The sequence below is a fragment of the Cyclopterus lumpus genome, chromosome 24 (assembly GCF_009769545.1).
Source record: "Cyclopterus lumpus isolate fCycLum1 chromosome 24, fCycLum1.pri, whole genome shotgun sequence".
In the NCBI taxonomy this organism is placed as follows: Eukaryota; Metazoa; Chordata; class Actinopteri; order Perciformes; family Cyclopteridae; genus Cyclopterus; species Cyclopterus lumpus.
Genome location: NC_046989.1, coordinates 11,165,584 through 11,181,594, shown reverse-complemented (window position 1 = coordinate 11,181,594; position 16,011 = coordinate 11,165,584). Strand labels below are relative to the sequence as shown.

General features: G+C 43.6%; 1 protein-coding gene across 3 annotated transcripts in view; it reads left to right on the top strand.

The window, feature by feature from the left end:
* The window catches only part of syne1a (spectrin repeat containing, nuclear envelope 1a), a 79,443-nt gene that overhangs the window by 48,176 nt on the left and 15,256 nt on the right, over nt 1–16,011 (top strand). For 2 of the 3 annotated variants that reach the window (XM_034527046.1, XM_034527047.1), the window contains 33 exons: nt 339–500; nt 1,066–1,260; nt 1,377–1,550; nt 3,749–3,952; nt 4,669–4,800; nt 4,972–5,069; nt 5,300–5,450; nt 5,621–5,749; nt 5,891–6,064; nt 6,172–6,387; nt 6,509–6,610; nt 6,727–6,846; nt 6,932–7,132; nt 7,227–7,400; nt 7,516–7,647; nt 7,797–7,993; nt 8,164–8,296; nt 8,389–8,571; nt 8,700–8,849; nt 8,948–9,124; nt 9,218–9,373; nt 9,464–9,619; nt 9,718–9,888; nt 10,142–10,275; nt 10,381–10,585; nt 11,295–11,477; nt 11,611–11,757; nt 11,978–12,132; nt 12,601–12,748; nt 12,851–12,945; nt 13,052–13,286; nt 13,688–13,882; nt 15,062–15,187. In XM_034527046.1, the coding sequence (XP_034382937.1) occupies nt 339–500; nt 1,066–1,260; nt 1,377–1,550; nt 3,749–3,952; nt 4,669–4,800; nt 4,972–5,069; nt 5,300–5,450; nt 5,621–5,749; nt 5,891–6,064; nt 6,172–6,387; nt 6,509–6,610; nt 6,727–6,846; nt 6,932–7,132; nt 7,227–7,400; nt 7,516–7,647; nt 7,797–7,993; nt 8,164–8,296; nt 8,389–8,571; nt 8,700–8,849; nt 8,948–9,124; nt 9,218–9,373; nt 9,464–9,619; nt 9,718–9,888; nt 10,142–10,275; nt 10,381–10,585; nt 11,295–11,477; nt 11,611–11,757; nt 11,978–12,132; nt 12,601–12,748; nt 12,851–12,945; nt 13,052–13,286; nt 13,688–13,882; nt 15,062–15,187 (5,310 nt within the window). Of the gene's footprint in view, nt 1–338; nt 501–1,065; nt 1,261–1,376; nt 1,551–3,748; nt 3,953–4,668; nt 4,801–4,971; nt 5,070–5,299; nt 5,451–5,620; nt 5,750–5,890; nt 6,065–6,171; nt 6,388–6,508; nt 6,611–6,726; nt 6,847–6,931; nt 7,133–7,226; nt 7,401–7,515; nt 7,648–7,796; nt 7,994–8,163; nt 8,297–8,388; nt 8,572–8,699; nt 8,850–8,947; nt 9,125–9,217; nt 9,374–9,463; nt 9,620–9,717; nt 9,889–10,141; nt 10,276–10,380; nt 10,586–11,294; nt 11,478–11,610; nt 11,758–11,977; nt 12,133–12,600; nt 12,749–12,850; nt 12,946–13,051; nt 13,287–13,687; nt 13,883–15,061; nt 15,188–15,763; nt 15,949–16,011 lie in introns of those variants that run through there. The other variant, XM_034527048.1, reaches the window with a different exon arrangement.

The following is a 16,011-nucleotide window of genomic DNA, read 5'->3' as shown; positions in this document are numbered from 1 at the left end:
TAGAAGTATATATATGTTATGTTCCCATATGCCACGGTTAGAAAAGTATGACGTTGATAGTAAAAAAAAAATGCTTTAGAGATTTTGATTCAAGAAATCCTTGTGGCTTACTGTGAATTCACAGTTGAAGTTTTCGGATTTGGGACACTTTTATCACAAAATCAGATCAGCGTATCTTGACGAGTGCCAAAACTCAAATTATATTAAATTAAAATTATAATATTCCTCCTCTACCACAAGTCAGAAGATAAATTATGGTCTTCTTCTCCAGTTAACATCTGGATTTTACCATCATTCATTTCTTTCTTTTTCTTTCCACCCTTTCACTCTGACCACAGATAAGCGAGAAGCAGAAGAGTCTGTACGAGGCTCTTGAGCGGCAGCAACACTATCAGGAGTCCCTCCAGTCCATTTCCACGAAGATGGAATCCATTGAGGGAGCGCTCAGTGAGGGCCTGGAGCCGAACAAGAGCCCCGAGAGCCAGATGGCTGCACACCAGGTGAGAGAGGGGGGGACCAGAGAGCTCTGGAGGAATTGGGGATGTTTGTGTGTTGCATAGAGAAAGAGGGAAGAGGAGGTGAATGCAGTATTGATAACATTGAAAGTATTAGTACATGTTCAGACAGACTGAAGACATCTCTTGTGGAAAAAAAAAAGAAGCCTGCTCTGAGCAAACAGAGAATGATGGAGGGGTTTAATAGACTGCATGGCACTGTTCTCCGTTGCTATGCCAACTTCACAGCGACAGCAGTTACAGCCCCTTAATTTGGAAAAACCCTATTTTAATGCCACCTCTCATCATTTTCTTCTCAGTATCTTCTTCCTTTCCTTTCAATTCCTTTTTTCTTGAAATATCTTTTTTTCCAGATCACTCTCTTTATTTCACCTCTCACATATAAAATAAAATACAATTGGGGGTTCATTTGTGCCTTTTATTTGACAGAGGAATGTAGAGAGAGGGAGCGGGGTGGAGTATGATACACTATTCAGGACCTGGGACGTTGCTGCTATATGTCATGAGCTGTCTCCTCTTGGCTACAGCACACTTCTTTTATATCCATCAGGCTCTGATGGATGAGATCCTGATGCTGCAGGATGAGATTGGTGAGTTGCAGACGTGTTTCTCTGAGGAGCTGGCAGACAGCGACAGCGATGGGGAGGCTGGTGACCAACTGGCCCTCCAGTCTACTCTCACTGTGCTGGGAGAAAGGATGGCCACCATTCGAATGAAGGCTTCTGGGAAACGGCAGCTGCTGGAGGTGAGGCCCTTAAAGATGACATTCATACACGTCTCCCAAATTTGCATACTTTCATTCTTATTTATCAGAATTGTTTCACATGTGGAATCTAAAATATCGGTCTGCTTCTATTACAGGAAAAACTAAGTGAACAGCTGGAAGAGCAGCGACAGGAACAGGCGCTGCAGCGTTACCACAGCGAGGCCGAGGAGCTCGACCATTGGCTGCTCAGCACTCGGGCCACTTTAAGATCTGCCCTTCAGCCCCAAAATGAGGACTTGGACATGGAGGAGCAGCTCATCGACTGTCAGGTGAGAAGGACATTTCTGCTTTCATCAAAGACTGGACTGACCGGTTGACTGAGCACTGAAAGATATTGAGCTGGGTATGTTTGGATTCTCAAGGATAACAACTGACAACAGTCAAGAAACAACACTGCCTGAGGCATGTTATGAAGTCTGCATGCCACTGTTTCATCAAGAGGGAGTTATCAAAGGCTAAAGTGAAGTGTCTGGCTGCTCCACTGTGCAAGAAGTAATGGCTGTCCGTGGATTAATTCCCATGGTATTACATTGCTGTTACTATTTTAGTCACGCATAAACTGTTCACTTCATTGTCAAAACCCAGAATAACCCGACAGAACCTGCACTGAATATGTATCAAAGCAGAGCCGAATAAGAGCCCTCTATTAAGTGAGACTTTTTCTAGGATTAGGATCAGATGCTGACCCTCTGATCACCCTTCTCACTTGTCTTCCACCAGGAACAAGTGCTGTTCCCCCACAAATCCTGTTTCTATGGTAACATCACTTTTATCTGAGGGGTCGATGGCTAAATGGTCACATGGATCCACAATCATGTGTCCTTCTGAAGATTGTTATCAGTGACCGTGTTTAACTTGTGTCGTGTAGTCAGAAAAGTGAAGAGACAGACAGTTATATAGCGTATGTGAACCGTGACAGTTTTTCGTGGAAGCATATAACTTAAACTTTTTAAAAGCAAAACTGATTTAAATACATGTTTTAACATTCATCCCATGATGTACTATAATTGGCTTCTCAGTAGTAATAATGTTAGTTCTGTTACTAGGCAAAGGAAATGTGTGTGTGTGTGTGCGTGTGTGCGTGTGTGTGTGTGTGTGTGTGTGTGTGTGTGTGTGTGTGTGTGTGTGTGTGTGTGTGTGTGTGTGGCAGCTGGGAGACAGTAAGCTGATTAATGCTCACATATGGCCCCTGTGGAGCTGCGGTTCTAAAGATCCGGTCCATGCGGATCTTCATCTCCGGGGGGTAAAAACTGTCTGCAAGGGTAGATTATTAGAGTATTGATTCAATGGATAGAGCAAGATGTGAGAAAAGATATGAGGTTATAGAAATGAAGTGAGGGGAAGAAATTGAAGTGGAACAACTCAGAAAGGAAGCAGAAAATCAAGTAATATATATAAAATAATATATATAAAAGACCGTTGTTAAAAATAATTTATTTTATCGGATGAATCAGGTTTCTGCATTAGGATAGTATTATTTGTTTGTATTTTTTGCACCACAGTTTTGTGTGGCTGATTTACCTTTGCAGTAAACGCTTCACTGAACAGTCTGTTCACTACAAGAAAAATCACCACACAGTAAGCAGCTCAGAAACCACTTAAACGTAGCCTCTCATGGGTCAGTGCTTAATCAAATACTTTGCTGAGTCTAAACTTTCTGCCACACATTGTATCTCACCAGACTATATAAAAAACTCCTTTTGTCTTTTAACTGTATTAATCGCAGCAAAACTGCTCTCTGATCCTGGGCCAAAAGAGAGGAATTTTGGTTAGAATACCACGAAGAGGCTTTTTTGTGGTAAGAAAGTGTAGAGAGAACTGAGGTTCCCCACTTTCCCAGTGAATCACACAATGACAGCACCGGATAGAAGGAAAAGGGTTGCATGACGGCACTCTTGTTTTGTTGGGAAAGATTCTCTGTGAAGAGAATTGCCTCCGTCAAGGGCCCTTGTATCCTCGTGTGAAAGATGGGGATTAAGGTTGTACCTCCCCTTCTCCCATACAAATGTACCACTTTTCACACACAACCTGGACAGCGAAAAGGAAGGGTCTTGTTTTTCTGTTCTTTCCCTTGTTGGGACATGTAGGGGGGGAGTAAATGGGATATCATGAAAAGGATTTAGTGGGAAACAACTTGAAAAAGAGAATGAGAATTGATCTGATAATAACTGGATCTTATAAGGTATAAGACAAGAAGAGGCAGAAGCAATGAGCATGCTGAAGGATGCTTCATGTATACAGTGCATGTTATGAAAAGCTTATAGGGGCATTCATTACATTTAGGGTTACCACCGCACATGGTGTGATCACACATTTTGGTGCAGATTTTGTCCCGTAGGACAGTTCATAATAACTGCTATTTGAGTGACTCTTTGGCAGGTGACTGTAAAGAGTGAGGCTGATTAGGTGGGTACTTAACATTTTAAGTAGTAGTGAGTTTATCATAAACTGTAACTCGTCTTTCCAGAATATGCTGTTTGAGATCGAGCAGAAGGTGTCGTATCTGTCAGAGCTGTCCGTCCACAGCGAGAGCTTACTGTTGGAGGGTCGGGCCGAGACCAAGGGAGAGGCGGAGCAACTCACCTTCAAACTGCACTCCCTCAAAGACAGCCTGATGGAGCTGCAGCAGATGCTGCAGGACAAGCAAGTTGGCATACAGGTGAGATCAAAGGTAATTTGTGGTCTATTTGCCTCTCCTGTTCCACACCTGCAGTTCCCTTCCCCTCCGCATTATCACACATGTTTTCAATTTTCCAGCTTGTCCTTCCTCCCTGCCTCTGTGTGACTTTTATTGTGCTGTGTTGCATTATGTGACACTGTTTAACAGTATCAATGGTAGTATTGTGCAAATACTAAAGGTCGTGTCGTGCTCCTTCATAAAAGTCCACTGTTTTCCACTGTGGGACAACAAGAGCCTGTGTGTCTCACAATGGGCCTCAAACAACAGACACAAGGAAGCTACCTCATCACATGCACTACATGTACTGCTGCAGGTGTGATTCTGATGACACAACATTTTGGCTTAGGCTACATTTTCTGTGTATGGTCAAAATCTCTGAATTTCCACTGAAAAATATTTTTCCCAAAAAGGAAAATCCCTCCCTTAATGTTTTCTTTTAGTAAATAGTAACATCTATTCATTCACAAAATGACTCTACAACACATAGGAACTCTAATAGCTCATTTATCTGAATATAATCGAAATACTGGCTGCAATCTTAACTGTAATACTTCAAAATACAGATGTATTGTTGAAGAGTTGACATCTCCTTCCTGTTCTACAAACTCACAAACGTTATTGACCCTTTCTCAGAAAGAAAATTATTGTTTGTGTCTCTTTCTCTCCTCATTAAAAAAAGTGTTGACGTCCTTCCGTCTTTCCCCCAGGGTTCACTGCAGGAGCAGGAGGACAGTGAGCCAGACTCATCTCTGTCCCAGAGTCCCAACGTCCAGGATTGGCTTTCCCAGGCCAGATCCACACGCACACAGCAGTACCACGACAACCTTCTTCGACAGAGGGTAAGAAAAATAACTTGTGTGTAGTTATATAGTTGTTGCAAATCAATTGAATTAGGTTAATGCTTTCTTGATAGCTAATGGAAACCATTTCAAATAGGAAGTGGCTCTTCTAGATAAATCTGATATAACTCTGACTCGTAATGGCCTAAATGCTGTATGTTGACCTCCAAGGAGCTGCAGGAGCAAGTAGCTGAACAGAAAAGGCTGCTCCAGTCTGTAGCCAGCGTTGGAGAGGAGTTACTCCAACAGACCACACCCAATGGTGACAGGTACCTCCTCCCTCTATTCTTCTCACACTTACTTTGTTATTCCTTAAACAGATGGAACAAACATTACTCTGTCCCGCATTACAGAGAAGCTTCCGTGATTTTAGTTTTTGTGTGATTTATTTATTTTTTATGTTTATTTGAAAAAGCATTTAAATGCATTGGAACTTCTTGGTGAAGTACCACTCCAGGGGCCAATCTGTCACCACGACTCACCTCTCTACCTCCCACAGTGAGGTGTCCATCCCAGGAGGAGTGTTGCTGGAGTCTGTGACCGTGTCTCCTTTGGACCAGATGAGACAGCGCTGGGAAAACCTGAACAAAGATCAGAGCACAAAACTGCAGCTCTCCCTCAACTCCATGGAACAGGATCAGCTTAGCCCGGTACACATGCCATACATCATGGAGTGTGAAGTTTTTAATAAATAGTGTGAAGTCTACACATGTTTTGAGTTGTCTGAAACTCATTAGTCAAGGCTGATTGCATTCTGTAGGTCATTTCAGTTTGCTGCCATGTATCTTTCACGTGTCTCATTTGTCACTTCTGTCACCAGGTCCTTCACCGGTCCCGCTTGTCCAGCCCCAGTGTGGTGTTTAGAGGCATATCTTCCAGCCAAGACTCTCGCTCTCCCAAAGCTTTGTTTGAGGCCTGCAGTCAGACTCTGGAGAGAATCGCCCGTGAGGTGAAGCACAGATTGTCCACCTTATTTCAATCTCTTGTTACTTATTGTTTCCCTGTGGCAATGGTTTCTGTGTCTTTAATAAGAAGCAACAACATTCGTACTGACAGCTTTAGAGTAAATATTCTTTGTTCTTCCTCACAGACGGCAGATGGTGAGAGCAAACTGGCAACATCTTTAGGAGGGACATCAGTCCAGCAGGAGCTGTATGCTGCAGTTTCAGCAGCTTCCTCCTGGTTGGATGCTGCTGAGAATCAGCTGCTCGCTGGTCCTGTGCTCCTGTCTGAAGATACAGAGACACAACTTTCCAATCTAGAGGTATTCATGGCACTTGTACAAAAGGAGGAAATAAACAGACAACACAATTAAAACTCTACTGGATGGGATATATTTGCCATGTTACTGACCTTTGCTCTTCTGTTCAGGGTCTGAATAAACAGCTGAAGGCGATGACCTGGGAGGTAAACCAGTGCAGAGACCTTCTGGGTGGAGGAGCCGGCCGGCTGTGTGGAGGAGAGGAGCAGGCCCTGATGGAGGACACACTGGAGGGCCTGCAGGAGAGGATGGGGCTGCTAGACTCCACCCTGGACCAGCACTGTGATGCTATGAGGGACAGGCTACAGGAATACTCAACCTTCCAGGTACAATGGCAACTCTGTCAATCCACCAGTCGGATTCTCATTAAACTTGTAAACATTTTCTTTTTGTGAATAGGAAACTTACCTCACTCAATGAGAACCTTGTTTCTGTTGTCCTTGACAGAATGAACTGAGATTGCTGTTCACTTCTCTGGGTGAAAGTAAACACCTGCTGCTTCAGAAGATGGCTGGAACTGTGGACAGACCTGCGTCCAAACAGATAGAGGTATGACCAGGGGCAGATACACAAATAATACAAAATATAGAAATCCCACAGATGCAGTGAGTTGTCAGTAGCTTCTGAGAAGACGTGATTTATTAAATGTGTTGCATCTTTTGTAGACATTAACAGAGGTAGAGGAGAGTCTGAGAGAGTTTGAGCAGAGAGTGACTGAGCTGAAGACAAGAGCAGAGGGACTCCAATCTGACCAAATCTCCAACCAGGAACTTCTCAAACTACAGGTAATATCAAATGCCCTGTGAAGGTCATTTATTTTTCTCTCACACTGTGCCCCTATAGTGATGACATGTTGATGGTTTTGTGTAGGATGCATATGAGGAGCTGGTTCTGATGGTGGGTTCCAGACGTAGCAGCCTGAACCACAGGTTGTCTCTCAAGGCTCAGTATGAAGCTGCACTTCATGACCTCACAGACCTGGTGGACACCGCCCAGGATAAGATGGCTGCCGATCAGAAGATGACAGTGGCTTCTGTCATAGAGGTCCAGATGTTACTGGACAAACACAAAGTAAGGAGGGTGGTAAAAGGGGGTTGCAGTATATTTGTTGATCACCTATAGACATATTTCTTTCTTTTCTAACATTGTCTTTCCTTAAACACAGGAGTTTTTCCAGGGTCTGGAATGCCATATGATCCTCACCCAGGCATTCTACAGTAAAGTGTCTGGTTTGGTGGCGCAGAGGGAAAGCCAGGCCCTGGAAGAGTCCATGGCCTTAGCCCACAGTGTGCTCAAACAGGCCCACAGGAGGGGAGTGGAGCTGGAGGGCATACTGGAGGTGGGAATGAGTGACAAAAAAAAATGATAGCAAATAAGAACAGTATAATTCAATTGAATAACACATGTAGAATGAATTAACTTAGCCACTCTCTTCTTTCTCCTCTTGTTAACAGTCATGGAGCGGGCTGGTGGAAGACTACCAGGCTGTGTGTAGACAGCTGGAGGCTGTGGAATGTAGCATCCCTACTGTAGGCCTGGTAGAGGAGACAGAGGAAAGACTTGTTGAAAGGATCGGTCTCTTCCAGGTTAGTACTTTAAACGGACTGGACACACATAGATGCACAAATAAATGCATCTCGATACTGCATGACACTATCAAGATGTCATCTGATGTACCATGAAAGCTCTAGTTAAGCATGCTTGTTATAATATCAATTATCTCTCTGTCCTCTAGCGTCTGAAGGCCAGCTTGACGGAGCATCAGTCTCAGCTGTACCAGGTCCTGGAGGAGGGCAAAAGGCTTCTTCTTTCTGTTGGCTGCTCAGACCTGGAGAACCAGCTGACTCAGCTGGGAGATCACTGGCTCTCCTCCACTACCAAGGTCAACAAGGAGCTGCACCGCCTTGATTCCACGCTTAAACACTGGAGCAGGTCAGGGACTTTGTTTTGTTTGACAGTGTGCAAAGAATCAAATCAATTATGTATCTATGTGAGTCAGCAGTCCTGTTTGTGAAACCATGAGTCTGAAATAAATAGTCCTTTAATCTTTCAGAAGCTTTCAGAACCAAAAGTTCATATTTTCTCCCGTGTATAAACTTCAGGTACCAGTGTGAGTCAGCAGAGTTGAGCCACTGGTTGCATTCGGCTCTGGACCAGCTGGAGTTCTGGACGACCCAGTCAGTGACAGTGCCTCAGGAACTAGAGACCGTCAGAGACCACCTCTATGCCTTCCTGGTTAGTTTGAGGAGTGCACACTTAAAATAATAGAATCTATATTATTATTGAATTGTTGCAACTTAACTCACTGTCATTTTTGTTTCTGATAGGAGTTTTCCAAAGAGGTGGATGCTAAGTCGTCTTTGCGTTCATCTGTGCTGAGTACAGGAAACCAGCTTCTGCGTTTGAAAAGAGTAGATACTGCTGGTCTCAGGACGGCATTGGGCCACATTGACACTCATTGGGCTGAACTGTTGACTCGTATTCCTGTAGTACAAGAGAAGCTACACCAGGTCTGAAAACAGCCGCCGTTGAACTTTAATGGTTGTCAATTGTTGCAAAATTTTTCTCCCCAAGAGGTTTTGTCCACGATGGTACTGTATTTTGGCTACATTGTAATCCCTCTGCTCTCGGCCCTTAGTTGCAGATGGAGAAGCTCGCATCCCGCCACGCCATCACAGAGCTGATGAGCTGGATCTCTCTTTTGGAAAACCTCATACAGGAGGACCAGTACAAAATCATGGGAGCTGTAGGCTCAGTGTTGGTCCATGACTTCTTACAGAAATATAAGGTAAAAAACAGTTAGAGTTCAGTAGCCATGTGTGTTGTCTTTTCTCTTATTCCCTCTTCCTCATCACATTCACATCACGTCTCATTTTTGTTTCACAGGGTTTCCGCATAGATCTGACCTGTAAACAGTTGACTGTGGACTTTGTAAACCAATCAGTGCTGCAGATCAGCAGTCAAGATGTGGAGGGGAAACGCAGTGACAAAACAGACTTTGCTGAGAAACTGGGAGCTATGAACAGACGATGGCAGATACTACAGGGGCTCATTGCTGAAAAGGTAATGTTTCAGTTCCAGTGTCACAGACCTGGCTGTTTTCTTCTTATATTTTTTGTTTTAAGTTTCTGAGTTCCAAAGTTGTTTATATTTTAGATTCAGCTTTTGGAAGGACTTTTGGAAGGTTGGTTGGAGCATGAAAATGGAGTTCAGGCCTTGAATACCTGGCTCACGCTACAGGAGGATAAACTGAAGAAGAGACACCGGATAGAGGATGTGGCATCTGTGCAGAATGCACTTAAAGACTGTCAGGTATACATACATAGACCAATGCTATGGATGCAGCACACAGTTTGAGTTTGATTTTTCAGAAAGTAAAAACAAAGGATCTGTTTATTGCAGGAGTTGGAGGAATTAGTGGAGGAAAAAGAGAAGGATCTAGAGAAAGCAGAGGAACGAGGAAATGCTCTCATCCAGAATAAGACAGGAGTGGCTTGCTCTGTTGTCAAGGAGACCCTTAAAGGACTGAACCAATCCTGGGCTCATTTGAACCACATGGTGACTTTCTTGGAACCCTTACCCTTGTGATTGTTACATAAATGTCCCCATTGCGCTTTAAGATGCTTACACCTTTTGTCTGCCAACCTTCCTATCAGATAAGCCAGATGAAGGTGAGCCTGCGGTCGATGCTGGAGCAGTGGACGCTGTACCGGCGAGCTTTAGAGGAGATGAATGGTTACCTGATGGAGGGGAGGTACTCTGTGTCCAGGCTGTGTCTCCTAAACGGGTCTCTAGAGGCAGTACAGCAACAGGTGGAGAGTCTGGAGGTGAGCAGATGTGTGCAGAGTGGCGCACCAGTGAAAAGACTGTGCATCCGTTATTAGTGTAAGTCTTGCTCAAGATAGTTTACTGCAATAACTATTTCAGGTCAGTTTGAATGAAAACATTTGCTCAGTGTCCAAAAGACAATTGGCAATGGTGTCTCTTTTTGAGATAATAAATAGAATGTGTGAAGGATTTGAGAAACTCAAAGTTTGCAAAATGTAAATTAACTTTTCGTGGGCCTCCTGTGTTTCTAAGAACCTGCAGTACGAGATGGATAAACAGGAGAGCAGCCTGAAGAAGTTTGGCTCTGTAACACAACAGCTCCTGACAGAGTGCCACCCATCTGTTGCTGAAACACTCAACACAGCCCTCCAGGACATTAACATTAGGTAGGAATAACAAAAGCATATCCCCTGAGTGACTTCAAAACAAATTGCGGCAACTTCTGAGCTGAGATCAATATGTAGCAATATGTTTCTCCTCCTCTGTTCTAGATGGAACAGTCTGCTAGAGCAGATCTCAGAACAGCTGAGGAGCAGTAAGGCCCTGCTTGGGCTGTGGCAGCGCTACAGGTCATCGTGTGGCCAGTGCGTGACATTAGTTCAGAAACAGGAAGAACGTGCTGATCGCCTGCTGAAGAGCGCCACCGACAGGGAGATCACAGAAGAGGAGAGCAGCGCCTGGATAATGGACTGTGATGTGGGTAGAGATGGGACGGCGTAACACAGTCCACTGGATGACGTGAAACTAATTCTGTCAGCAGTTGAAGCTAACCCTCAGCCTACTTTCTGATACTTGAAGCTTGAAAGTGGCTTGTCAGCTCGCTATGAGGATTCACAAAGCCTCTATCCCCTCTGCAGAATACCAAATTGCTCTATTGTCGGCTTGAATGTAGATTCACAGCAGAATCGTAACAAAAGCCCTTTGAAAAGGAGATCGCAAAGGGAAAGACAGGCCCCTGATTTACACTACAGGGGTCCTCATGTCACGCTGGGCCATGCTGAGCAATGTCTAGAGACGGACTGTCCTAATAATATATGCAGAATCTCTCATTCAAACTTATAGTAAACAATTAGTGGTTGAAAACTGTTTGTGCATGAGCTGTCCTTTCTGGAAAACTTTTTACAAGAACGCTTTACACAAAACCTTTAGCTAAAGGATCACATGGCCTTTTTTGGGCTCTTTCAAAACCCATTAGCTAAACACCTTAATATAAGAACATGCATCAATTTATCTTACGTTCTGACATTTGTCAAGGGTTCCTTGACTAGGTCTTTCATTCAAAATACAGTCCTGTCGACCCTGTGCCATTAGTGTACATGTAAATAATGTGACTTTTTCCAACTTTTCTAAATATTTAGTCATTCTGTTCCTAACCTGCTTCTTTCTGATGACATTACTGTTGCAGGTGTGCCTTGGGGACCAGGCCTCAGTGCAACAGTCCCTGAAGCAGCTACAGGCTTTAGGGGAGCAGCTGAAGAGCCAAGTTGACTCCTCCTCTTCTGCAGCGCTCCAGTCCGACCACCTGTCACTCACACAACGTCTAGGAACACTGGAGCACGCCCTTCACAGGCAGCAGGAAGTACTGCAGGTAGGATAGCAGGGATTAGTGGGCATAGGAAGAATGACATACACATCACTGTTTTCTATATAAACCCTCATTATGTGACTATGTTAAGCCATCACTTCTGTATTCTCACTGTTTGTTGTCTGACTGTTTGCAGTCTGGATCTCAGGCCTGTGAGGGTTTCAGAGAGCAGTTGGACACACTGATCCGTAAGGCTGAGGAGGCTGATGAGGTGCTTAAGGAGCCCGACCCAGTCGGCTCACCGGCGATCATTGTGGTCCAGACACGTATGGAAAAACTAAAGGTATAACAAATGTTGCTGGCTTGGTGGTTGTTGTATTATCTGTGTTGAAACATCTGGTGCATTATCACAAAAAAGTTTGCGTAAATTGATCATGTAAAACATATCACCGACCAAAGACTTTACTGTAAATTAAATGACTTAGATTATCTTTATCTTGATGGACAAAGCATTTGTGTTCTTTCGACTGTCTTTCTGAAAATGAGTAATATTGTATTCCCAGGTTTACCTGTTGAGGCTGAGCAGTCTATCTCCAGACCTGGAGCGTGTTAACGAGTCGGTGTACAGACTGCCAGTCAGTGACAGAGATGTTAAACGGCTGCAGAGTCTCAACAGAGCCTGGGCCACTCACTCCGCTCACCTCACTGAGAGGTTCAGGTACCTAAAACATTCAAATGTCACATGTTTAAATAAATATAATAAATAGCATTTGATATTTTATGTTGTTGTTAAATATGTATTTAACGTTCACCTTCAGCATAATAACATAACTAGTCATTTGAACTATGGAGCTTTTTCCTGTCTGTATTCAAGAGACTATTCCTTTAATGTTAGAGCATGACATATTCATTTTACTTTAGATTGTGTAGTGCTTCCCCTCAAAACCCTTTGCCTAACATCAGACACAGATGTCAACTCCTCACACTCAAGCTGCTTCTGTGTGCTAGTGAAGCATCTGCTTAAAGATGTTTTTTACAGGCCTGGGAGTCTTTGAAATTCAACGTTCTGAATAATTCTCTTTTTGTATTGTATAACTTTACAATGACATAACTTTAAAAAAGTCACTAACATTTTCTATGTTATTATTGTTTATGTTCCAAACGACTTCCCTCTGTCCCTCTCCAGTAAACTGCAGGCGGTGTTGCTCCAACAGCAGAGTTTCCTCCAGAAATGTGAGGTGTGGATGGAGTTCCTGTCTCAGACTGAACAGAAGCTCGCCGCTGAGATTTCAGGAAACTACCTGAATCTGCTGGAGCAGCAGAGAGACCATGAGGTCAGAGGAGCATTACAAGTACATGTGCATCTAATGCTGTCTTTGTAGGTGTGTGTACTACATACTGCTATGTATATGTACTGTATGTATGTGTACTTGCAGTTGTTCCAGGCAGAGATGTTTAGCAGGCAACAGATTCTCTACTCCATCATCAATGATGGCCATCATATGTTGGACCAAGGACAAGTGGATGACAGGTAAAGACACACACAATCCTATTTATATGAAAATGTCCTATCTCATGAACATGTATCCAGTGGTTAGGGAGCATACATGCTACTCTCGCTCTTGTCCCCCTCACAGAGATGACTTCAGCGTGAAGCTGGCCTTGTTAGGCAATCAGTGGCAAGGTGTAGTGAGACGGGCCCAGCAACGAAGGGGCATTATTGATAGCCTGGTCCGTCAGTGGCAGAAGTACCGGGAGATGGCAGAGAAGCTGCTACAATGGCTTCAAGAAGTGACTCGTGATCCAGATGAACATCAGCCAGGAGAACCAGTCGCCTTGCAGCAGGCCAGAAACCTATTGGATCAGATTCAGGTAAGTCACCCATCACCGTAATCAAATTCATAATCTTCTCTGAAATGACTTTTTCTAAAATATTTATGCTTTATTATCTCTGCAAGTCCTAATTCTAATTACAAATAATGTAAAGTATATCGCAGGTGGATGAGGTGATGGATTCACTTAATAACACAATTATTTTCCCTTCTTTAAGAAGTTTTCATTTGTTATGAGGTCACTTTAAGATAATTTAAATTATGCAAAGTTTTTTTTATCTACCATTTCCATCTTTACAAACATGTAACCTATTTAAAAAATACTTTTAACTCAGCAAATCTAAACTTCTCACTAATAAACCCTCACCTCTTCTCCAACCTTAGACTCCCTTAGTTAACCTGTATCCACTCTGCCCTCTCTCCCTGTCTCTGCTCCTCCAGCTGAGGGAGCGAGTGCTGCAGAGGCAGCAGGGAGGCTACATCCTGACGGTGGAGGCCGGCAGGAGCCTTCTGCTGACGGCCGATGCCAGGGCCGAGTCTACCCTGCAGACGGAGCTGATGGACATTCAGGAGAGGTGGAGGCACGCCCACCACCGTCTGGACCAGCAGAGAAGGGAGCTGCACGGCTTGCTCAAGGTAAGACAAAACTACAGCTGGAAGAATAATGACATCTTTTCATACTATTTATTCTGTGTGTCTTTTGCTCTCTTGGTCTTTCCATGTCTAAGCTACAGTAAAACATATGACACCATAACATAAATACTGTCTTTTTTATTTAATTTTACCCTCATTCTTTCCACTTTCTGTTCTATGCTTTGGTTCCTACACTCATTGCCACGCAACGTTGGAAAAGTTTATTTATTTGTCATTACCCATACAGTAGATTGTAACAAATGGAGTGTTTATGGGGAAGAGAGTACTGTTTAGTGATGTATTATGGGACATCCTGTACTATTGCAGGTTTGTGAAGCCTCATTTGAGCACAATCTGTGTTGAAGGTTAGCGAGAAGCTGTGTCTCTATCGTGCTGCTGTGTGAAGGGTGCTGAAGGGCATCTGAGCCCTTAATGAGATGTACATGCAGTACAACCAAGTGGGCTCATTAAGGGCTCAGATGACACTGAAACCAGGTTATCACATCAATTCTGCAACGCTGCATCTTCACTCCAGAAGGAGGACAGAAATGGAGCACACTCACTTCTGTCTTCAGATAAATTGCATCTGCGCAATATGCATGGTTCAAAGATAAGTAAGTTTCAGGCCAGGGCACACATCCACATAAACACACACACATACACACACACACACATGGAGAGTGCCGACACTACACAGTGAGCTGTAATGATTTGAACTTTGTGAGGTAGATTTTGCAGACTGATAGGAATGCCCTGTATTGACTGACGATAAAAGATGCATCTGGGAATTTGGCTTTTTTGTTCAACATGGTTCTTTCCTTTCGTCCTCTTTATCTTATTCTCCTATGATGTTAGTTACTCTCTCTCCTCCTGGGCTTAAGCTTAGACAGCAGCTGCTGAAGGTACTTTTACCATGACTCAGGTATGCCATTTTGCGGCAGCATTTCTTAGCAAATATTACCGGTACCCTGTTTTATCCTGAATTGAACCGTTTGTCAGACTCTAAAAATAGCTTTGATCCGCACCCTGGGGAGCAGAACCTCTTTATGAAGCTGTGTTAATTCTCTTCTTTGGCTGTTGGATTTTTGCTGTATCACTCTTTTCATGGGGTTGCTAAGGAGGTTGAGTGAGTGAGTGAGTTTTATGCTCTAATTCTTACTGTGTGTGATTGTGTGTCTATAGAACTGGGAGCGATGTGAAAAGGGCATAAATGCGTCCCTGGAGAAGCTGAGGGCCTTTAAGAGGAAGCTGTCTCTGCTACTGCCTGACCACCATGAGGAGCTCCACTCAGAGCAAATCAGATGCAAGGTGAGAATAATCTAATATACACATATTCAAATAGTGTTTTCTTTCTAGTGTATGTTTTGCATCTGTTCAAGATACACATATATACTTAATCTGGCTATGAGGACAAACAGATAAGCAGACAGACCAGAAGCAAAAAGAACATGACTCTATCTATTCGCTGCTGTCACACTGTGTGCCCTTGTTTGTCCTCTTTTCAGTTTGTATACATTTAGTTTAGGGGGGAAATCATTTTGAATCTTGATCACATTTTATTGATCTGATCTGATCTGTTTCCATATGTACTTTTCAAAAACTAGCCTGTCTTGGGTCAATAATTATTATGCTTGAATGAGCCAACGTGGATTATTTTTGCTCCCACAGCAGTCATTAAATTTGTGTCTGATAATTTGCAGTTCGTTGTTAACCGCTGTGCAGTTTATGCAGTCATGCTTCATGCTTGACATGTCCTGAGCTCCTCAGGGAGGAGGGCTGTGAGAATAGCTGCACATGGTGAGCATCAACTGAAGGGAAAGAGGGGGTTGGGCGAGGGAGAGAACAGAGAGGGTGCGTGCGCATGAGTGAGTGAGTGTGAGAGAGAGAGAGAGAGAGAGAGAGAGAGAGAGAGAGAGAGACAGAGCATCCCTGCTTGCAGTGGGGGTATATTTCTGTATGTGTGTGTGCTTCCTTTTGTGCGTATTGCATAATGGAGACATTCTCCAGGTCAACAAATGATTACAACCGCCGCAAATCCGTCACAATGACGGATGAGGAGGCGATACAAGGTTTGATGCGTCCGTCACCTTATCTTGCCTTAAACCTTGAATGGAGCTGATTTGTATTAATAT